Source organism: Corvus hawaiiensis, unplaced genomic scaffold (assembly GCF_020740725.1).
Source record: "Corvus hawaiiensis isolate bCorHaw1 unplaced genomic scaffold, bCorHaw1.pri.cur scaffold_297_ctg1, whole genome shotgun sequence".
In the NCBI taxonomy this organism is placed as follows: Eukaryota; Metazoa; Chordata; class Aves; order Passeriformes; family Corvidae; genus Corvus; species Corvus hawaiiensis.
In genome coordinates, this window is record NW_025963349.1 from 15969 (window position 1) to 38496 (window position 22528).

The 22528-nt window shown below is 68.1% G+C and overlaps 2 protein-coding genes across 2 annotated transcripts; one reads left to right on the forward strand and one right to left on the reverse strand.

The window, feature by feature from the left end:
• The first annotated feature begins 473 nt into the window (after nucleotides 1-473).
• Nucleotides 474-5698, forward strand: LOC125320936 (cytochrome c1, heme protein, mitochondrial). The gene is given in 8 exon segments (XM_048293354.1): nucleotides 474-599; nucleotides 1316-1401; nucleotides 1403-1525; nucleotides 2322-2448; nucleotides 3436-3593; nucleotides 4178-4338; nucleotides 5248-5348; nucleotides 5427-5698. Coding segments are annotated over 8 exon segments (987 nt in total). The 3' UTR covers nucleotides 5532-5698.
• Nucleotides 5699-6592: 894 nt separating this feature from the next.
• On the reverse strand, nucleotides 6593-21111 carry LOC125320935 (ranBP-type and C3HC4-type zinc finger-containing protein 1-like). The gene is given in 15 exon segments (XM_048293353.1): nucleotides 6593-6769; nucleotides 7425-7568; nucleotides 7645-7671; nucleotides 7674-7745; nucleotides 7821-8000; nucleotides 8787-8898; nucleotides 9929-10089; nucleotides 16201-16271; nucleotides 16274-16374; nucleotides 17596-17638; nucleotides 18074-18078; nucleotides 18545-18549; nucleotides 18868-18998; nucleotides 20016-20274; nucleotides 20979-21111. Coding segments are annotated over 15 exon segments (1482 nt in total). The 5' UTR covers nucleotides 21069-21111; the 3' UTR covers nucleotides 6593-6688.
• Between the last annotated feature and the right edge of the window lie 1417 nt (nucleotides 21112-22528).

Below are 22528 nucleotides of genomic sequence, written 5' to 3' on the forward strand. Positions count from 1 at the left end.
AGGCCCCCCAGGGCCGCTCCCGGGGCTTCTCTGGGGGTCCCGAGGGGCCACCCCGGTGTCCCCCCCCCCCACCCCCCCCCACCGGACCGGGACCCCCGAACTGGGGGGGGGGGGGTGGGGGAATGGGCTCGGGGGGCGTGGCTTTGTGAAAGGGGCGTGGTTTTTATGAGGGGGCGTGGCTTTGTGGAAGGGGCGTGGTTTTATGAGGGGGCGTGGCTTTATGAAAGGGGCGTGGTTTTATGAGGGGGCGTGGCTTTGTGGAAGGGGCGTGGTTTTATGAAGGGGCGTGGCTTTGTGGAAGGGGCGTGGCTTTGTGAGGGGCGTGGTCCGATCCCGTGCGAGTTTCCCGCCCTCCGCTGGGGGGCGCCGCAATAAAGCCGTCAGCGGATCCCGTGTCTCTCGCGGTGACGTCACTCCCGCCGCGCTCCCACGTCACTTCCGGGGCGTCGCGGCGCGTCCCCTCGACCTCGGCGATGGCGGCGCTGCGGGGCCTGCGGGGCCTCCCGGGGCTGCGGCACCTCCCGAGCCCGCCCGGGCCCGGCCTCGCTCCCCGCGCGCTGCTGCTCCCGCGGGGCGGCCCGGCCGCCGGCCCCGGCCCGGTGAGTGCGGCGCGGGGGGGGCGCGGGAAGGTCACGGGGGGCGGCGGCGCGGGGGGGGCCGGGGCCGCCCCCTCAGAGCCCCGCTCGGGCCTCGGTGCCCGGCACCCGCCGCGGGCCCGGCCGCGGGGCGCGATCCGCCCTTCCCGGCGTCCTGGGTGTCCCCAGCGGTGCTCCGGTGCCTCCGCCGGTGTTCCCGGTGCCCCCGGTACCCCCAGCCCGCCCGCGGTGCTCCGGTGCCTCCGCCGCTGTCCCCGCTGTCCCCGGTGCCTCCCGTACCCCCGGTACCCCCGGTACCCCGAGCTCCCCCCACGGTGCTCCGGTTCCGTTCCCGCCTCCCAGCTCGGGGGTCCCGCGGTGCCTCCCCCGTTTCCCCCCCGCCCCTCCCGGTTCTCCGCTCCCGGTCCCGCTCTTTCCCCGCTCTGCCCGCGGGGTCCTTTGCTCGCCCTTCCCTCCCCCGTCGCTCCGTGTCCCCCCCGGAGCCTTGCGCTCCCCGGTGCCCCCTGACCCCCGGTGTCCCCCCCGGTGCCCCCTGACCCCCCCCGTGTCCCCCCCCAGGTGTCCCTGACCCCCGGTGTCCCCCCCGGTGCCCCCTGACCCCCCCCGTGTCCCCCCCCAGGTGTCCCTGACCCCCGATGTCCCCCCCGGTGCCCCCTGACCCCCCCCGTGTCCCCCCCCAGGTGTCCCTGACCCCCGATGTCCCCCCCGTGTCCCCCCAGGTGTCGGTGTGGTCGTTCCCGGGCCGTTCCGGTTCCCGTTCCCGTTCCCGTTCCCGGCGGGCGCTGGCGGCTCTGGGGGTGCTGCTGGGGGGGGGGGTCGCTGTCGCTGGCGCTGGGGGGGGGCCCCCTGAGCGCGGGGGAGCTGGAGCTGCACCCCCCCAGCTTCCCCTGGAGCCACGGCGGGGCCCTGGCGGCGCTGGACCACGCCAGGTACCGGGGGGAGGGTCCGGGGGGCGTCTGGGGGGTCCTGAGGGGGTCCAGTGGGGTCCTGGGGATGGGCTGGGGGGCATTTGGGGGGTCCGGGGGGCATTTGGGGGGTCCTGGGGATGGGCTGGGGGAGCCCTGGCGGCACTGGACCACAGCAGGTAATGGGGGAGGGGTCCTGGGGGGGTCCGGGGGGCGTTTGGGGGGTCCTGGGGGTCCTCCGGGGGGTCCTGGAGCACGGCAGGTAATGGGGCAGGGGGCTCTGGGGGGCTCTGGGGGGGCTCCGGCAGTGCCAGGGCACAGCAGGGATGGGGGGGGGTCCCGAGGGTCTGAGCCCCACTTTGCCCCCAGTGCGTGTGGGGGTTCCGGGGCTGTTTTTGGGGTTTTTGGGGTGTTTTTGGGGTGTTTTTGGGGTGTTTTTGGGGTCTCTCAGCCCCCGCTGTCCTGCAGTGTGCGCCGCGGGTTCCAGGTGTGTTTGGGGTGTGTTTGGGGTGTTTTTGGGTTATTTTGGGGTCTCTCAGCCCCCGCTGTCCCGCAGTGTGCGCCGCGGGTTCCAGGTGTGTTTGGGGTGTGTTTGGGGTGTTTTTGGGTTATTTTGGGGTCTCTCAGCCCCCGCTGTCCCGCAGTTTGCGCCGCGGGTTCCAGGTGTGTTTGGGGTGTGTTTGGGGTGTTTTTGGGTTATTTTGGGGTCTCTCAGCCCCCGCTGTCCTGCAGTGTGCGCCGCGGGTTCCAGGTGTGTTTGGGGTGTTTTTGGGGTGTTTTTGGGTTATTTTGGGGTCTCTCAGCCCCCGCTGTCCCGCAGTGTGCGCCGCGGGTTCCAGGTGTACCGCCAGGTGTGCTCCGCCTGTCACTCCATGGAATACGTGGCCTTCCGCAACCTCATCGGCGTCACCCACACCGAGGCCGAGGCCAAGGCGCTGGCGGAGGAGGTGACACCCCCGGGACCCCCCCAGTGCCACCTCCTGCCACCCTGGGGTCCCTCTGTCCCCATCCTGCCATCCCAGTGTCCCTCTGTCCCCATCCTGCCCTCCCAGTGTCCGTCTGTCCCTATCCTGCCACCCCAGTGCCACCTCCTGCCACCCCAGTGTCCGTCTGTCCCCATCCTGCCACCGCAGTGTCCTGCTGTCCCCATCCTGCCATCCCAGTGTCCGTCTGTCCCCATCCTGCCATCCCAGTGTCCCTCTGTCCCCATGTCCCTGTCCTTGCCCCGCTGTCCCTGTCCCCCCCAGTGTCCTGCTGTCTCTGTCCCTCAGCTGTCCCTTGTCTCTGTGTCCTTGTCTCCTCTGTCCCCACGTCCCTGTCCCCGTGTTCCTGTCCCCATGTCCCTGCTCTCTGTCCCTGCCCTCTGCCGTGCTGTCCCTGTCCCCTCTGTCCCTATCCCTGCTGTCCCTGTCCCTCAGCTGTCCCCGTGTCTCTGTGCCCTCTGTTCCCCCTGTCCCTGTCCCTCACCTGTGCCTGTTCCTTGTCCCCACTGTCCCTGTTCCTCTGTCCCTCACCTGTCCCCGTGTCCCCTCTGTCCCTGTCCCTCAGCTATCCCCATGTCCCTGTCCCCATGTCCCTGTCCCTCACCTGTCCCCTGTCCGTCTGTCCCTCTCCTGTCCCCCTGTCCCTGTCCCTCACCTGTCCCCGTGTCCCCTCTGTCCCTCTGTCCCTGTCCCTCAGCTGTCCCTCTCTCCCTGTCCCCCCGTCCCTGCCCCCTGTCCCCGTGTCCCTGTCCCTCACCTGTCCCCATGTCCCTGTCCCCTCTGTCCCTGTCCCCCCCTGTCCCTGCCCCTCTGTCCCTGTCCCCCTGTCCCTCACCTGTCCCTGTGTCCCCTCTGTCCCTGTCCCCCTGTCCCTCAGCTGTCCCCTGTCCCTGTCCCTCAGCTGTCCCCTGTCCCTGTCCCCCTGTCCCTCAGCTGTCCCTGTCCCCGCAGGTGGAGGTGCAGGACGGTCCCGATGACAACGGGGAGATGTTCCTGCGGCCCGGCAAGATCTCCGACTACTTCCCCAAGCCCTACCCCAACGCCGAGGCCGCGCGGGCGGCCAACAACGGAGCGCTGCCCCCCGACCTCAGCTACATCGTCAACGCCCGGTGGGGGTCCTTGGGGGGCTTTGGGGGGTCCTGGGGCGCTTTGGGGGGGCTTTGGGGTCACCCAACAACGGGGCGCTGATCTCCCCAGGCACGGGGGGGAGGATTCCGTGTTCTGGGGTCACCCTGACCCCCCCTGACCCCCCTGATCTCTCTCCCCAGGCACGGGGGGGGAGGATTCCGTGTTCTGGGGTCACTCTGACCCCCCCTGACCCCCTGATCTCTCTCCCCAGGCACGGGGGGGAGGATTACGTGTTCTGGGGTCACCCTGACCCCCCCTGACCCCCCTGACCCCCCTGATCTCTCTCCCCAGGCACGGGGGGGAGGATTACGTGTTCTGGGGTCACTCTGACCCCCCCTGACCCCCTGATCTCCCCAGGCACGGGGGGGAGGATTCCGTGTTCTAGGGTCACCCTGACCCCCCCTGACCCCCTGATCTCCCCAGGCACGGGGGGGAGGATTCCGTGTTCTGGGGTCACCCTGACCCCCCCTGACCCCCCTGATCTCTCTCCCCAGGCACGGGGGGGAGGATTCCGTGTTCTGGGGTCACCCTGACCCCCCCTGACCCCCCTGATCTCTCTCCCCAGGCACGGGGGGGAGGATTACGTGTTCTCGCTGCTCACCGGGTACTGTGACCCCCCCGCGGGGGTGGCCCTGCGCGAGGGGCTCCATTACAACCCCTACTTCCCGGGCCAGGCCATCGGCATGGCCCCCCCCATCTACGACGAGGTGCTCGAGTACGACGACGGTACGGGGGGCTGGGGGTCCTGGGGGAGGGGCTGGGGGGGGCTGGGAGGGCTGGAAGGGGGATATGGGGGGGTCCTGGGGGCTGGGGGGTCCTGGGGGAACTGGAAGGGGTCTGAGGGGGTCTGGGGCTGTCTAGGGGGGCTGGGGGTTCCTGGGGGGGATATGGGGGGGTCCTGGGGGAATATGGGGGGGTATGGGGGGTCCTGGGGGAACTGGAAGGGGTCAAAGGGGGGGCTGGAGGGGTCCTAGGGGGGGCTAGGGAGGTCCTGGTGGGGTGGGGGGGTCCTGGGGAGATACGGGGGTTCTTGGGGGGATATGGGGGGTCCTGGGGGGTGCTGGGGGGAGCCTGAGAGCGTTTGGGGTGTCTGGTGGAGGTTTGGGAGGTCTGGTGGAGGTTTGGGGGGGGCTCTGGTGGAGGTTTGGGGGGGCTCTGGTGGAGATTTGGGGGGGCTCTGGTGGAGGTTTGGGGGGGGGGCTCTGGTGGAGGTTTGGGGGGGGCTCTGGTGGAGGTTTGGGGGGGCTCTGGTGGAGGTTTGGGGCTCTGGTGGAGGTTTGGGGGGGGCTCTGGTGGAGGTTTGGGGGGGGCTCTGGTGGAGGTTTGGGGGTCTGGTGGAGGTTTGGGGGGGGCTCTGGTGGAGGTTGGGGGGGGTCTCTGGTGGAGGTTTGGGGGGGGTCCTCGGGGGCTTTGGCCACTGCAGGTATTGGGGGAGGGGAGGGGGCACAGGGGGGTCCGGGGGAGCTCTGAGCACCCCGGGGCAGCCTCGAGTGGGCCACGATTTGGGGGGGCCCTGGGGGTTCCCCCCGTCTGTGACAAGGGCTGGGGGGCTCCGGGGGGGTCCGTGGGGGTCTCTGTGGGTCTGTGTGGGTCCTGTGGGTCTCCGTGCGGGTCTGACCCCCCCCGTGCCCCCAGGGACCCCGGCCACCATGTCCCAGATCGCCAAGGACGTTTGCACCTTCCTGCGCTGGGCGGCCGAGCCCGAGCACGACCACCGCAAACGGATGGGCCTCAAGGTGGGTCTGGGGTCCTGGGGGGGCCCTGGGGGGCTCTCGGTGCCCCCCGGGCCCCGCTGAGCCCCCCGTGCCCCACAGATGCTGCTGCTCTCGGGGCTGCTGGTGCCCCTGCTCTATTACCTGAAGCGGCACAAGTGGGCGGTGCTCAAGAGCAGGAAGATGCTCTACCGGCCCCCCAAGTAGGGCCGGGACCCCCGGTACCGGCCCCCCAAGTAGGGGGGAGGGCAGGGGAGGGGCTGCGGGCCCCCCCAGCAGGGGCATTGGGGGGTCCGAGCCCCCCCCTCGTGTTCGGCCTCGGCCCCCGGGGGGGCGGCGGGGCCGGGAATAAAGTCTGGGGTTCCACAGGAAAAGGGGCGAGGGGCTGCTTCTGTCCGGGCTGGGGCTGGGGCTGTGGGGGTGGGAGTGGGGTGGGTTCTGTCCGGTCTGGGGCCTGAGGGGACTGGGGGGCTGTGAGTGGGTGTGGGGCTGGTTCTGTCCAGGCTGGGGGGCTGGGGGCTGGGGGTGGGGGGCTGTGGGTGGGTGTGGGGCTGGGGGGCTGTGGGTGGGTGCGGGGCTGGGGGGCTGTGGGGCTGGGGGTGGGTGCGGCGCTGGGGGGCTGTGGGGGTGGGAGCGGGGCTGGTTCTGTCCGAGCTGTGGGGCTGGGACCGGGGGTGGGGCTGGACGTGGGGCTGGACGTGGGGCTGGCTGTGCCCCAGACTGGGCTGTGCTGGGGTCGTGGGCCAGGCCAGGGGTCAGGCTGTGGGTCAGGCCGTGGGTCAGGCCAGGCCAGGCCATGGGTTAGGGCAGGCCAGGGGTCAGGTCAGGCTGTGGGTCAGGCCGTGGGTCAGGCCAGGCCAGGCCAGGCCATGCTGGGGCCGTGTCCCCACCGCCGTCCCCGCTGGTTTTGGGGTCTCACTGAGCTCCAGCTCCCCCTGACCCACCCCAGGACTGACCCCTGTCCCCCACCCCAGGAGTGACCCCTGTCCCCGTCACTGTGCCCCCTCCCTGGGGTGACCCCTGTCCCCGTCACTGTCCCATCCCCCCCCCGGGTGACCCCCGTGTCCCCCCGCCGCTGGCCCCCGTGCCAGGCTGTGGCCCTCAGTGGCTTTATTGGGCCCCCCGGGCCGTGCCCCCCGCGGGTCCCGGGGCCCTGAGGCCGTTCCGTGTCCGTCGGCCCTGGCCCAGTGTCCGTCCTGTCTGTCCGGCCGGCCCTGGCCCCGTGCCCGCTCTCCCTCCGGCCCCATGGACGGGGCCCCTCCCGGTGCCCTCGGGCGTCTCCGGGCCCGGAGCCGGGCGCTGCCTCCGCCACTCCCTCGGTGTCCCCGGGGGTGTCCTGGGGGTGTCCTGGGGGTGCCCTGGGGTCAGTGGCAGTTCTGGCACTGGGGGTGGCACCTCTGCCCGTTGATGTTGCAGCGACAGCCGCCGCTGGTGTCACCAGGGCCCTGCGGGGGTCAGGGGTCAGAGGTCAGGGGGAGCCCAGCCTGGGGTCACTCTGTGTCCCAAACAGGGGTCAGAGGTCAGGGGGAGCCCAGCCTGGGTCACTCTGTGTCCCAAACAGGGGTCAGAGGTCAGGGGGAGCCCAGCCTGGGGTCAGTCTGTGTCCCAAACAGGGGTCAGAGGTCAGGGGGAGCCCAGCCTGGGGTCACTCTGTGTCCCCCCAGGGGTCAGAGGTCAGGGAGAGCCCAGCCTGGGGTCACTCTCTGCCCCTCGGCTCCCTGTGCCCCTCCTTGCTCCCCCCGGGACCCTCCCTCCCCCGTCACCCCCAGCGCAGCTCCTTGGTGACCCCGGGCCCCCCCTCAGTCCTGGCCACCTCTGTGGCCCTTGGTGGCCCTGGGGTCCTCCAGCCCCCCCGGAGCTCACCCCAGGGCTCCCTCCCCCGCAGCCCCCAGCGCAGCTCCTTGGTGACCCCCCCCTCATCCCAAGACCCCTTGAGACCCCCCAGGACCCCCCTGAGCCCCCAGTCCCCATCGGGGTTCCTTGGTGACCCAGCAGATCTCGGTCTGGCACACGGTGCACCGGATCCCCCGGATCCCCAGACCCCCTGGATCCCCCTGGATCCCCTGGCCGCCCCCAGCCCCCCCCGAGCCCCCCCCTCACCGCCGGCCCCCATCGGGGTCCCTTGGTGACCCAGCAGATCTCGGTCTGGCACACGGTGCACCGGATCCAGTCGCACCCGTCCTTCTTCTGCACCACGATGCGGCACGTGGGGCAGTGCATGGCCTCGCCCCGCTGCACCAGCGTCTGGGGGGGCCCGGGGGGGTGTCAGGGCCGCGGGGACCCCCCCGGACCCCCCCCCAAAGCCCCCCAAGCCCCGCACCTGCAGCATGTCCCGCGTCTGCCGTGCGGGCCCGCGTCGTCCAGCGCCCGCAGCTGCAGCTCGTCCTGGTACTGGCGGCAGTTCTGGCCCTCGTGGATGGCCTGGGGATGGGCGGGGTCAGCGCTGGCACCCCCGGCACCCCCCCGGGACCCCCCCAGGACCCCCCCCGGGCCCACCTTGCACAGGAGGCAGTTGAGGGCCCCGCACACCGGGCACGGGAACTCGTTGACGGCGTCCTCGTAGAAGCACCAGCCCGGGCAGTCGCGGCCGCGGCAGTGGAAGCTGTTCCGGCTGCGGCGCTCGGCCAGCGCCAGCCCCCGCGCCAGGAAGCGCGCGTGCTCCTCGGGGGATAGCAGCTGCCGGGCGGGGGGTGTTGGCACCTCCCGAGCCACCGGCACCCACCCGTGGGACACCCCCGGGGCACTGACAGCCACCCGTGGGACACCCTGAGTCACTGACACCCACCCGTGGGACACCCCTGGGGCACTGACACCCACCCGTGGGACACCCCCGGGGCACTGACAGCCACCCGTGGGACACCCTGAGTCACTGACAGCCACCCGCGGGACACCCTGAGTCATTGACACCCACCCGCGGGACACCCCCGGGGCACTGACAGCCACCCGCGGGACCCCCGGGGCACTGATACCCACCCGTGGGACACCCTGAGTCACTGACACCCACCCGTGGGACACCCGGGGCACTGACACCCACCCGTGGGACACCCGTGGGACACCCTGAGTCACTGACACCCACCCGTGGGACACCCTGTCACTGACACCCACCCGTGGGACACCCCCGGGGCACCGGCACCCACCCGTGGGACACCCGTGGGACACCCTGAGTCACTGACACCCACCCGTGGGACACCCCCGGGGCACCGGCACCCACCCGTGGGACACCCGTGGGACACCCTGAGTCACTGACACCCACCCGCGGGACCCCCGGGGCACTGACAGCCACCCGTGGGACACCCCCGGGACACCCTGAGTCACTGACACCCACCCGCGGGACCCCCGGGGCACTGACAGCCACCCGTGGGACACCCTGGGACACCCTGAGTCACTGACACCCACCCGTGGGACACCCCCGGGGCACTGACACCCACCCGGGACCCCCCCGGACCCCCCAGCCCCACGCACTGCGCGGATCTCACGCTCCTGCAGGTGGCTGCCGCACGCGTAGGTGGCATCGCGGAAGGGGCAGGGCACCAGCGGCTCCTCGCTGTAGGTGATCACCTGGCGCAGGCACTCCCTGGCACAGCGGGGTCACCCTGGGCGGGGCCGGGGTGGGCACCGGGGGGCTCGGGGATGGGCATTGGGCACTGGGGGGCTCGGGGATGGGCACTGGGATGGTGTGGGGGGCTCGGGGATGGGCATTGGGCACTGGGGGGCTCGGGGATGGGCACTGGGATGGTGTGGGGGGCTCAGGGATGGGCACTGGGCACTGGGGGGCTCAGGGATGGGCACTGGGATGGTGTGGGGGGCTCAGGGTGGGCACTGGGATGGTGTGGGGGGCTCATGGATGGGCACTGGGCACTGGAGGGGCTCAGGGATGGGCACTGGGATGGTGTGGGGGGCTCGGGGTGGGCACTGGGGCACTCTGGGGGCTTGGGGTGGGCACTGGGATGGTGTGGGGGGCTCGGGGATGGGCACTGGGGGGGCTGGGGGTGGGCACTGGGATGGTGTGGGGGGCTCATGGATGGGCACTGGGCACTGGGGGGGCTCGGGGATGGGCACTGGGATGGTGTGGGGGGGCTCAGGGATGGGCACTGGGCACTGGGGGGGCTCGGGGGTGGGCACTGGGGCACTCTGGGGGGCACTGGGCACTCTGGGGGCTCGGGGTGGGCACTCTGGGGGCTCGGGGTGGCTCTTGGGGCCGGTCACTGGGTGGGGTGGGGGCTCCGTGGGGTCACTTTGGGGCTGGGGGATGTTGGCACCGGCCCTGGCAATTCGGGGGGGGGTCCCAGGGCTGTGTCACTGCAAACGTGGGGGGTCCTGGGGGGGTCCGGGGGTGTCCCGGGGGTGCCAGGGGTTGGTCCCAGGGGTGTCAGGGGTTGGTCCCGGGGGTGCCAGGGGGTGTCCCGGGGGTGTCAGGGGTTGGTCCCGGGGGTGCCAGGGGGTGTCCCGGGGGTGCCAGGGGGTGTCCCGGGGTTGTCCCGGGGTGTCCCGGGGGTGTCCTGGTGGTGGATGGGGGTCAGGGGGGTGTCCCGGGGGTGTCAGAGGGGTGTCAGGGGGTGCCAGGGGGTGCCAGGGGGTGTCCCGGCGGTGCCGGGCGCCGGTACCGGCAGAAGCTGTGCAGGCAGTCCCGCAGCAGCACCCCCCGGCCCGCCGGCACCGGCTGCAGGCAGATCCCGCACTCCAGCGGCTCCGGGTTCGGCACCAGCTCCGCCTCCTCCGCCCGCAGCAGCTGCTGGAAGTTCCGCTGCCGCTCTGCCTCCAGCGCCTGCGGGGAACCGGGACAGCGGGGAAATGACGGGGAAAGGATGGGGAAAGGATGGGGAAATGATGGGGAAAGGATGGGAAATGACGGGGAAATGACGGGGAAAACAGGGGTGGGATGGTCCCAGCGAGGAGCGGGAACAGGGCAGGTCATGGAACGGCCCCAGTGGGGAATGGGAACGGCCCCAGTGAGGATGGGAATGGGAACGGCCCCAGTGAGGATGGGAACGGCCCCAGTGGGAATGGGAACAGCCCCAGTGGGAATGGGAACGGCCCCAGTGAGGAATGGGAACGGCCCCAGTGGGAATGGGAACGGCCCCAGTGAGGAATGGGAACAGCCCCAGTGAGGAACGGGAACGGCCCCAGTGGGGAACGGGAACGGCCCCAGTGAGGAATGGGAACGGCCCCAGTGAGGATGGGAATGGGAACGGCCCCAGTGGGGGATGGAACGGCCCCAGTGGGAATGGGAACGGCCCCAGTGAGGAATGGGAACGGCCCCAGTGGGAATGGGAACGGCCCCAGTGAGGAATGGGAACAGCCCCAGTGAGGAACGGGAACGGCCCAGTGAGGATGGGAACGGCCCAGTGGGGGATGGGAACGGCCCCAGTGGGAATGGGAACGGCCCCAGTGAGGATGGGAACGGCCCCAGTGAGGAACGGGAACGGCCCCAGTGGGAATGGGAACGGCCCCAGTGAGGGATGGGAACAGCCCCAGTGAGGATGGGAATGGCCCCAGTGGGGAATGGGAACGGCCCCAGTGAGGATGGGAATGGCCCCAGTGGGGAATGGGAACGGCCCCAGTGAGGAATGGGAACGGCCCCAGTGAGGATGGGAATGGCCCCAGTGGGGAATGGGAACGGCCCCAGTGAGGAATGGGAACGGCCCCAGTGGGGAATGGGAACGGCCCCAGTGAGGGATGGAACAGCCCCAGTCGGGAATGGGAACGGCCCCAGTGGGGGAATGGGAACAGCCCCAGTGGAATGGCAACGGCCCCAGTGGGGAATGGGAACGGCCCCAGTGAGGAACGGGAACGGCCCCAGTGAGGAAGAGGAATGGGAACGGCCCCAGTGGGGAATGGGAACGGCCCCAGTGGGGAATGGGAACGGCCCCAGTGAGGATGGGAATGGGAACGGCCCCAGTGGGGGATGGGAACGGCCCCAGTGGGAATGGGAACGGCCCCAGTGAGGAATGGGAACGGCCCCAGTGGGAATGGGAACGGCCCCAGTGAGGAATGGGAACAGCCCCAGTGAGGAACGGGAACGGCCCCAGTGAGGATGGGAACGGCCCCAGTGGGGGATGGGAACGGCCCCAGTGGGAATGGGAACGGCCCCAGTGAGGATGGGAACGGCCCCAGTGAGGAACGGGAACGGCCCCAGTGGGAATGGGAACGGCCCCAGTGAGGGATGGGAACAGCCCCAGTGAGGATGGAATGGCCCCAGTGGGGAATGGGAACGGCCCCAGTGAGGATGGGAATGGCCCCAGTGGGGAATGGGAACGGCCCCAGTGAGGAATGGGAACGGCCCCAGTGAGGATGGGAATGGCCCCAGTGGGGAATGGGAACGGCCCCAGTGAGGAATGGGAACGGCCCCAGTGGGGAATGGGAACGGCCCCAGTGAGGGATGGGAACAGCCCCAGTCGGGGAATGGGAACGGCCCCAGTGGGGGGAATGGGAACAGCCCCAGTGGGAATGGCAACGGCCCCAGTGGGGAATGGGAACGGCCCCAGTGAGGAACGGGAACGGCCCCAGTGAGGAATGGGAACGGCCCCAGTGGGGAATGGGAACGGCCCCAGTGGGGAATGGGAACGGCCCCAGTGGGGAATGGGAACGGCCCCAGTGAGGAATGGGAACGGCCCCAGTGGGAACGGGAACGGCCCCAGTGGGGAACGGGAACGGCCCCCAGTGGGAATGGGAACGGCCCCAGTGGGGAACGGGAACGGCCCCAGTGGGGAACGGGAACGGCCCCAGTGAGGATGGGAACGGCCCCAGTAAGGAATGGGAACGGCCCCAGTGAGGGATGGGAACAGCCCCAGTGGGAATGGGAACGGCCCCAGTGGGGAATGGGAACGGCCCCAGTGAGGGATGGGAACGGCCCCAGTGGGGAATGGGAACAGCCCCAGTGGGGAATGGGAACGGCCCCAGTGAGGAATGGGAACGGCCCCAGTGGGGAATGGGAACGACCCCAGTGAGGGATGGGAACGACCCCAGTGGGGAATGGGAACGGCCCCAGTGGGGAATGGGAACGGCCCCAGTGAGGAATGGGAACGGCCCCAGTCAGGAACAGCCCCCGGGGAAGGAAAAGGAAAAGGGGAAGGGGAAAAGGGGAAAAGGAGGGGGAGCAGAAAAGAGAAAAAGAGGGAAAAATGGAAAAGAGAAAAGGAGAGGGGAGAAGGGGAAATGAAAGAAGGAAAAGGGAGACGGGGAAGGGGAAAAGGGAAGCAACGAGGAAAGGGGGAAAGCAAATGGAAAAGGGGGAAAAGGGAAGGGGAAAGGGAAAGGGAAGGGAAAAGGGAAAAGGGAAGGGAAAAAGAAGGGAAGGCAAGGCTGTCCCGCCCTGAGCTGTGTCCCCGAGTGTCCCCAGCTCACCAGGGGCTCCCGGGGGCTCCCAGGGACATTCTGGGGACACTTGGAGGGGTTCCCCCCCCCCAGAGATGCTCTGGGGGATCCCCAGGATCCGGCTGGGACGGGTCCCCCCTGCCCCGGTGCCCCCCGAACCCCACAATCCACCCCAGCACCCATCCCGACCCCTCCCCACAGACGGAGCCGCCGGAGCCGGGGGGTGGGACGAGGCTTTAATGGGGGGGCAGAACCGGGGCCCCCAAATCCGGGGTCACAGCTCAGTAGAGACCCCCCAGACACCTCCCCCCCATTCCCACATGGCCGGGCGAGGACTCAGAGACCCCAAAGCTGAGACCCCCCAAACCTGGGACCCCCAAACCTGAGAGACCCCAAAGCTGAGAGACCCCAAAGCTGAGAGACCCCAAAGCTGAGACCCCAACCTTAGAGACCCCAAAGCTGAGAGACCCCAAAGCTGAGAGACCCCAAAGCTGAGACCCCAAACCTTAGAGACCCCAAACCTGAGAGACCCCAAAGCTGAGACCCCCAAACGTGAGAGACCCCAAAGCTGAGACCCCCAAACCTGGGACCCCCAAAGCTGAGAGACCCCAAAGCTGAGAGACCCCAAACCTGGGACCCCCAAAGCTGAGAGACCCCAAAGCTGAGAGACCCCAAAGCTGAGAGACCCTCAAAGCTGAGACCCCCAAACCTTAGAGACCCATAAACCTGGGACCCCCAAAGCTGAGAGACCCCAAACCTGAGAGACCCCAAACCTGAGCCCCCCAAACCTGAGCCCCCCCCATCCAGGAGCCCCAGAGCCTCAGGGACCCCCAAGCCTGAGCCCCCCAGAGCTCCCCCAAACCTGAGCCCCCCCCCGAGCTGCCCCACCCCCCAGGGGACAATGCCGGGGGGCAGTGACCGGCCCGGCCCCTCCCCCCCACCCCGGGGCCCCCCCCGAGCCCCCCGAGTGAGCAGCACCTCCCCCCCAAACCCCCCCGTGCAGGGGGGTCCTGGGGGTCCCGGGGGGGGTCCCAGGGGGGGGTCCCATGGGTCAGGAGGGTCTGGGGAGTCCCAGGGGGTCTTGAGGGGTCCTGGGGGGGGTCCCAGTGGGGTCCCGGGGGGTTTTGGGGGGGTCCGGGGGTTTTGGGGGGGATCCCGGGGGGTCCGGGTCAGCCGAGCTCGGAGCAGAGGCGGAGGAATCCCTGCAGGGCCCCGTCAGAGCCGTCCTGGCTCTGTCCCTGCTCCCGGCGGGGTCCGGAGGGGAGAGGGGGAGAGGGGAGAGAGGGAGACGGAGAGAGGGGAGAGAGGGGAGAGGGAGGGGAGAGGGAGGGGAGAGAGGGGAGAGAGGGGAGAGAGGGGAGAGGGGGAGAGAGGGGGAGAGAGGGAGAGAGAGGGGAGAGAGGGAGAGAGGGGAGGAGAGGGAGAGAGGGGAGAGAGGGGAGAGGGGGGAGAGAGGGAGAGAGAGGGAGAGAGAGGGAGAGGGGGAGAGAGGGAGAGAGAGGGGAGAGAGGGGAGAGAGGGGGAGAGAGGGGAGAGAGGGAGAGAGGGAGAGAGGGGAGAGAGGGAGAGAGGGGAGAGTGAGGGGAGAGAGGGGAGAGAGGAGGAGAGAGGGGAGAGAGGGAGAGAGGGGAGAGAGGAGGGAGAGGGAGAGAGGGGATGAGGGGAGAGAGGGGAGAGAGGGGAGAGAGGGGAGAGAGGGGAGAGAGGGGAGGGGGAGAGAGGGGAGAGAGGGGAGAGAGGGAGAGAGGGGAGAGAGGGGGAGAGGGGGAGAGAGGGGAGAGAGGGGAGGGGAGAGAGAGGGGAGAGAGGGAGAGAGGGGAGAGGGAGAGAGAGGGGGAGAGAGGGGAGAGAGGGAGGAGAGAGGGGGAGAGAGGGGAGAGAGGGGAGAGAGAGGGGGAGAGGGGAGAGAGGGAGAGGAGAGGGGGAGAGAGGGGGAGAGAGGGATGAGTGGGTAGAGGGGAGAGAGGGGAAGGGAGGGGGAGAGAGGGGGGGAGAGAGGGAGAGGAGAGAGAGGAGAGGGGAGAGAGAGGAGAAGGATCATCAGTGCCCACTGGGACCCCCGAGCCCCCGGGACCCCCTGCCGGGGGGCGTTGAAACGGAACCGGATCCCGGGAACGGGAACGGGGAGGGATCCCGGGAACGGGAATGGGGACGGGAACGGATCCCGGGAACGGGAACGACCCAGCGGCTCCCGGGCTGGTGCAGGGGAGGGACGGAGAGACGGATCCCTGATCCCAGCACTGCCCGATCCCTGATCCCTGATCCCGGCACTGCCCGATCCCCGATCCCCGATCCCAGCGCTGCCCGATCCCCGATCCCTGATCCCGGCGCTGCCCGATCCCCGATCCCTGATCCTGGCACTGCCTGATCCCTGATCCCGGCACTGCCCGATCCCCGATCCCAGCGCTGCCCGATCCCCGATCCCTGATCCCGGCACTGCCCGATCCCCGATCCCTGATCCCGGCGCTGCCCGATCCCCGATCCCAGCGCTGCCCGATCCCCGATCCCTGATCCCGGCACTGCCCGATCCCCGATCCCAGCGCTGCCCGATCCCCGATCCCTGATCCCGGCACTGCCCGATCCCCGATCCCTGATCCCGGCGCTGCCCGATCCCCGATCCTGGCACTGCCCGATCCCCGATCCTGGCACTGCCCGATCCCTGATCCCGGCGCTGCCCAGTGCCTGATCCCTGATCCCGGCACTGCCCAATGCCCGATCCCTGATCCCAGAGCGGCCCAGTGCCTGATCCCCGATCCCAGAGCTGCCCAGTGCCCGATCCCCGATCCCAGAGCTGCCGGCTGCACCCCAACCCCAGGACCGGTGGATCCCCGATCCCAGAGCTGCCGGCTGCACCCCAACCCCAGGACCGGTGGATCCCCGATCCCAGAGCTGCCGGCTCCACCCTGACCCCAGGACCGGTGGATCCCTGATCCCACCGGGTCCCTCTCAACTCCAGCCCGTTCCTCCCAGATCGTCCCAGTTCCTGCCCCCAGGGGTCCCATCCCAGCACCGGATCCCCGATCCCCGGCACAGCCACGGCACCGAATGGGACTCGGGGGGTCCCTGGGTGTGTCCCCTCCCCCCGTCCCGTTCCTTGGAACGCCACAGGATCCCGGTGTCCCCACAGGATCCCGGTGTCCCCATCCCTGCAGGATCCCAGTGTTCCCATCCCTGCAGGATCCCGGTGTCCCCACAGGCTCCCGGTGTCCCCATCCCTGCAGGATCCCGGTGTCCCCACAGCACCCCAGTGTCCCCACAGGATCCCGGTGTCCCCATCCCCCAATGCCGGATCCCCCAATCTTGGTACTGCTGGATCCACCCCGATCCCAGAACCCCTGGATCCTCCTCGATCCCACAACCACTGGATCCCCTGTGATCCCACACCCTGGATCGCACCGATCCCTGACCCCATTGATTTCCCAGATCCCACTGATCCCTGACCCCCCGGATCCCTGACCGCCCAGATCCGGTACCTGCTGGCACTGGCGGGTCCCCAATCCCATTGATCTCCAATCCCATTGATCCCCCAATCCCATTGATCCCTGATCCCCGGATCCGGTACCTGCTGGCACTGGCGGGTCCCGTCCTGCTCCCTCTGCAGCCGCTGCTGCTCTGCGGGGTCGGGGCGGTGCCCGCCGGCACCCGGTACCCCTCGGGCCGGGGGGAACTGCACATCTCACAGCCAGGGCGCGTGGGCTTGTTCAGGAACGTGCACCGGGGGGCACGGCCAGCCCGCCTGGAATGGGAACGGGCATGGGAACGGGCACGGGAATGGGCACCGGGGGCACGGGAACGGGCACCGGGGGCACGGCCAGCCCGCCTGCAATGGGAACGGGCATGGGAACAGGCACGGGCACCGGGGGCACGGCCAGCCCGCCTGCAATGGGAATGGGCATGGGAACGGGCACGGGAACGGGCACCGGGGCTGGGAACGGATACCGGGGCAGTGCCCCGCCCTCGGGCACCGGGAACAGAACGGGCACGGGAACGGGCACCGGGGCAGTGCCCGCCCTCGGGCACCGGGAACAGAACGGGCACGGGAATGGGCACCGGGGCAGTGCCCGCCCTCGGGCACCGGGAACAGAACGGGCACGGGAATGGGCACCGGGGCAGTGCCCGCCCTCGGGCACCGGGAACAGAACGGGCACGGGAATGGGCACCGGGCAGCAGCGCCGCCCTCGGGCACCGGGAACAGAATGGGAACGGGAATGGGCACCGGGGCAGCGCCCGCCCTCGGGCACCGGGAACAGAACGGGAACGGGGCTGAGCTCGGATTCTCCCCGGAACTCTGGGAATGGGGAATGGGCTGGGAGCCGCCCCCACCCCGAACCTGCTCGGTGAGGGCGGGCGGGGATCAGGGATTGGGATCGGGATTGGGATCGGGAATTAGGATCGGGATCGGGAATTGGGATCAGGGAGCGGGATCGGGATTGGGATTGGGATCGGGATCAGACAGGACCCCCCGTACCTGCTCAGGTGAGGGTGGGCGGGGCTCAGGGACTGGGATCGGGATTGGGATTGGGATCAGGGATCAGGATCGGGATCAGGATCAGGGATTGGGATCAGGATTGGGATCAGGGATTGGGATTGGGATCAGGATCAGACAGGACCCCCCGTACCTGCTCTGGTGAGGGCAGGTGGGGCTCAGGGATCGGGATCAGGGATCAGGGATTGGGATCGGGATCAGGGATCGGGATCAGACAGGACCCCCCGTACCTGCTCAGGTGAGGGCGGGCGGCGCTCAGGGATTGGGATTGGGACTGGGATCAGGGATTGGGATCGGGATTGGGATCGGGATCAGGGATTGGGATCAGGATCTGGATCAGACAGGACCCCCCGTACCTGCTCCGGTGAGGGTGGGCGGGCTCAGGGATCGGGATCAGGGATTGGGATCAGGGATTGGGATCGGGATCAGGGATTGGGATCAGGGATCGGGATCAGACAGGACCCCCCGTACCTGCTCCGGTGAGGGCGGGCGGGGCTCAGGGATTGGATTGGGACTGGGATCAGGGATTGGGATTGGGATTGGGATCGGGATCAGGGATCAGGATCAGACAGGACCCCCCGTACCTGCTCAGGTGAGGGAGGGCGGGGCTCAGGGACTAGGATCGGGATTGGGATTGGGATCAGGGATCAGGATCGGGATCAGGATCAGGGATTGGGATCAGGATTGGGATCAGGGATTGGATTGGGATCAGGATCAGACAGGACCCCCTGTACCTGCTCAGGTGAGGGCGGGCGGGGCTCAGGGATCAGGATTGGGATCAGGGATCAGGATCGGGCTCAAGGATCAGGATCAGGATTGGGATCAGGGATCAGGATCGGGCTCAGGGATTGGGATCAGGATTGGGATCAGGGATCGGGATCGGGCTCAGGGATCGGGATCAGGATTGGGATCAGGGATCGGGATCGGGATCAGACAGGACCCCCCGTACCTGCTCTGGTGAGGGCAGGCGGGGCTCAGGGATCGGGATCAGGGATCAGGGATTGGGATCGGGATCAGGGATCGGGATCAGACAGGACCCCCCGTACTGCTCAGGTGAGGGCGGGCGGGGCTCAGGGATTGGGATTGGGACTGGGATCAGGGATTGGGATCGGGATTGGGATCGGGATCAGGGATTGGGATCAGGGATCGGGATCAGACAGGACCCCCCGTACCTGCTCCGGTGAGGGTGGGCGGGGCTCAGGGATCGGGATCAGGGATTGGGATCAGGGATTGGGATCGGGATCGGGATCAGGGATTGGGATCAGGGATCGGATCAGGATCAGACAGGACCCCCCGTACCTGCTCCGGTGAGGGCGGGCGGGGCTCAGGGATTGGGATTGGGACTGGGATCAGGGATTGGGATTGGGATCGGGATCAGGGATCAGGATCAGGGATCAGGATCAGACAGGACCCCCCATACCTGCTCTGGTGAGGGCGGGCGGGGCTCAGGGATCAGGATCAGGGATTGGGATTGGGATCGGGATCAGGGACTGGGATCAGGGATCAGGGATTGGGATCAGGATCAGACAGGACCCCCCGTACCTGCTCCGGTGAGGGCGGGCGGGGCTCAGGGATTGGGATCAGGGATTGGGATCAGGGATCAGGGATCGGGATCAGGATCAGACAGGACCCCCCGTACCTGCTCCGGTGAGGGCAGGCGGGGCTCAGGGATTGGGATCAGGGATCAGGGATTGGGATCAGGGATCAGGGATCGGGATCAGGATCAGACAGGACCCCCCGTACCTGCTCAGGTGAGGGCGGGCGGGGCTCAGGGGCCGCGGGCGGGGCCCCGGCACCGTCCCAGAGCTGCAGCGAGTCCAGGTGCTCGCGGACGTCGCCGGTGTCCACCCGCTCCAGGGGCTCCGGGCCACGGCCTGCGGACACAGCCGGACACGGGACGGGCTGGCACCGGCCGGGAACAGGACATGGAGGGAGAGGGAGGGAACGGGAGCAGCAGCAGGAGCAGGAGGAGGAGGAGGAGAAGTGGGTGAGGAAGGAGCAGGATGGGGAGGGCGAGGAAGGAACAGGAGTGGGAGCAGGATGAGGATGATGAAGGAGGAGCAGCGTCAGGAAGGAGCAGGGTGAGGAAGAGGAGGAAGGAGCAGAGCGAGGATGAGGATGAAGATCCTGTGGGCTCTCCCTGTGCCTGTGCCAGGTGAGGAAGGAGCAGGGCGAGGAAGGAGCAGGGTGAAAGTGAGGGGGAGGATGATGACGAGAACGACAATGATGAGGATGAGGCTCCCGTGCCCCCGTAGCTGCGCCAGGCGAGGAAGGAGAGGGATGGGGAAGGAGCAGGGAGAGGAAGGAGCAGGGTGAGGATGAGGATGAGAATGACGATGATGACGATGAGGCCCCCGTGCCCCCATAGCTGCGCCAGGAAGGAGCAGGGTGAGGAAGAAACAGGGTGAGGATAAAGATGATGATGATGAGGATGATGATGATGATGACGATGATGACGACCACGCTCCCATGCCCTGTACCTGCGCCAGGCGAGGAAGGAGCGGGATGGGGAAGGAGCAGGGTGAGGAAGGAGCAGGGTGAGGATGATGATGATGACAATGACGACGATGATGATGACAATGACGGTGACGATGACGACCACACTCCCGTGCCCCGTACCTGCGCCAGGCGAGGAAGGAGCGGGATGGGGGAGGAGCAGGGTGAGAAAGGAGCAGGGTGAGGATGATGATGATGACAATGACGATGATGATGATGACGATGATGACTGCTCTCCCGTGCCCCGTACCTGCGCCAGGCGAGGAAGGAGCGGGATGGGGGAGCAGCAGGGTGAGGAAGGAGCAGGGTGAGGATGATGATGATGACAGTGATGATGATGACGATGATGATGATGATGATGATGATGATGATGACCACTCTCCCGTGCCCCGTACCTGCGCCAGGCGAGCTGCCCGCGTCCCCGGCGGCGTCGGCGGGCGCGTCCAGCGCCAGGGCGCGGAGCAGGCCATGCGCCTGCTGCTCCCGGTAGTGCTGCGGGCTCAGCCCCGCCGCCCGCGCCGACAGCAGGAAGAGGAAGGCCGGGTCCCCGTCGCGGCGGATCCCGTAGGAGCCCAGGCTGCGGCCGTCCGAGCACAGGCTCTGCCCGATGATCCAGCGCTGCGCCAGAGGGTGGAAGCCGTACTCGCGGAACACCTGCGGGGATCCCGGGGGAATCAGGGGAGATCCCGGGGGGGAATCCAGGGGGGATCCCGGGGGGAATCAGGGGAGAGCCCGGGGGGGAATCCAGGGGAGATCCCAGGGGGAAATCCAGGGGAGATCCCGAGGGGGAATCCAGGGGAGATCCCAGGGGGAAATCCAGGGGGGATCCCGGGGGGGAATCCAGGGGGGATCCCGGGGGAAATCCAGGGGGGATCCCGGGGGGGAATCCAGGGGAGATCCCGAGGGGGAATCCAGGGGGGATCCCGGGGGGAATCAGGGGAGATCCCGGGGGGAAATCCAGGGGGGATCCCGGGTGGGAATCCAGGGGGGATCCTGGGGGGGAATCCAGGGGGGATCCCGGGGGGAATCAGGGGAGATCCCGGGGGGGAATCCAGGGGAGATCCCGGGGGGAAATCCAGGGGGGATCCCGGGGGAAATCCAGGGGGGATCCCGGGGGGGAATCCAGGGGAGATCCCGGGGGGGAATCCAGGGGAGATCCCGGGGGGAAATCCAGGAGAGAGCCCAGGGAAAAGCCAAGGCGAGCCCCAGGTGATCCCGGGAATCCGATTCCCCCAGAGCAGCGGCCGGCCCAGCCCCCAGGGGATCCTGGATGACCCCAGTGACCCCATCCCCCCCCAGGGGATCCCAGTGACCCCATCCCCCCCAGGGGACCCCAGGTGACCCCGCTGACCCCGTACCTGCTCCTTGAGCGTGCCGATGGTGATGTGGGGCTGCACCCGCAGGGTGATGCTGGCCGAGGACGTGGCATCCTCCACCCCCACCGGCATGCTGAGAACGACAGGGAATAGTGGGATTTGGGATTTCGGATTTGGGGTATGGGGTACGGCATGCTGGGAACGACAGGGAATAGTGGGATGTGGGATTTGGGGTATGGAATTTGGGGTATGGGGTACGGCATGCTGGGAACGACAGGGAACAGCGGGATTTGGGGTATGGGGTACGGCATGCTGGGAACAACAGGGAACAGTGGGATTTGGGATTTGGGATATAGGGCACAGGATATGGGATATGGGGTATGGGGTACAGCACGCTGGGAATGACAGGGAATAGCGGGATGTGGGATTCGGGGTACGGGATATGGGATATGGGGTATGGGATAGGAGATATGGGATATGGCATGCTGGGAACGACAGGGAACAGCGGGATTTGGGATATGGGTATGGGGTACAGCATGCTGGGAACGACAGGGAATAGTGGGATTTGGGATATGGGTATGGGGTACGGCATGCTGGGAACGACAGGGAACAGCAGGATTTGGGAAATGGGGTAGTGGATATGGGATAGGGGATATGGGATAGGGGATATGGGATCTGGGATACGGGATATGGGATATGGCATGCTGGGAACGACAGGGAATAGCAAGATTTGGGATTTGGGATATGGGATAGGGGATATGGGGGTAGGGCATGCTGGGAATGACAGGGAATAGCAGGATTTGGGATCTGGGATATGGGATAGGGGATATGGGGTATGGGGTACGGGGGTACGGCACGCTGGGAATGACAGGGAACAGCGGGATTTGGGATGGGGGGATATGGGGTATGGGATAGGGGATCTGGGATATGGGGTACAGCAGGCTGGGAACGACTGGGAATAGCGAGATTTGGAATAGGGGGATATAGGGTATGGGATCTGGGATAGGGGATCTGGGGTATGGGGTACGGCACGCTGGGAATGACTGGGAACAGCGGGATTTGGGATCTGGGACATGGGGTATGGGATATGGGGTACGGGGTATGGGGTACAGCACGCTGGGAACGACTGGGAACAGCGGGATTTGGGATGGGGGGTGTGGGACAATGGGCTATGGGATACCGGACATGGGACATGGGATGTGGGATACGGCATTCTGGGAATGATGGGAATTACGGGATTTGGGATTTGGGACACTGAGCTCGGGATAAAGGACACAGCGCGCTGGGAACAACGGGAAACGCTGGGATTTGGGATTTGGGACACAGGGCATGGGATAAAGGAGGATTTGGGATTTGGGACACAGGGCACGGGATAAAGGACACAGCGCGCTGGGAACAACGGGAAACGCTGGGATCTGGGATACGGCGTGCTGGGGATTCCGGGAAACACCGGGATAACACCGGGATAGGGGAACGGAGGGGAGCGGGAGGGAGGAGGAGGAGGGAGAAAAAGAAGGGAAGAAGGATGAAGAGGAAGTGGAGGAAGGCAGGAGGACGGAGACGGGGGGAGGAGGAGGAAGAAAAGGAGAGAG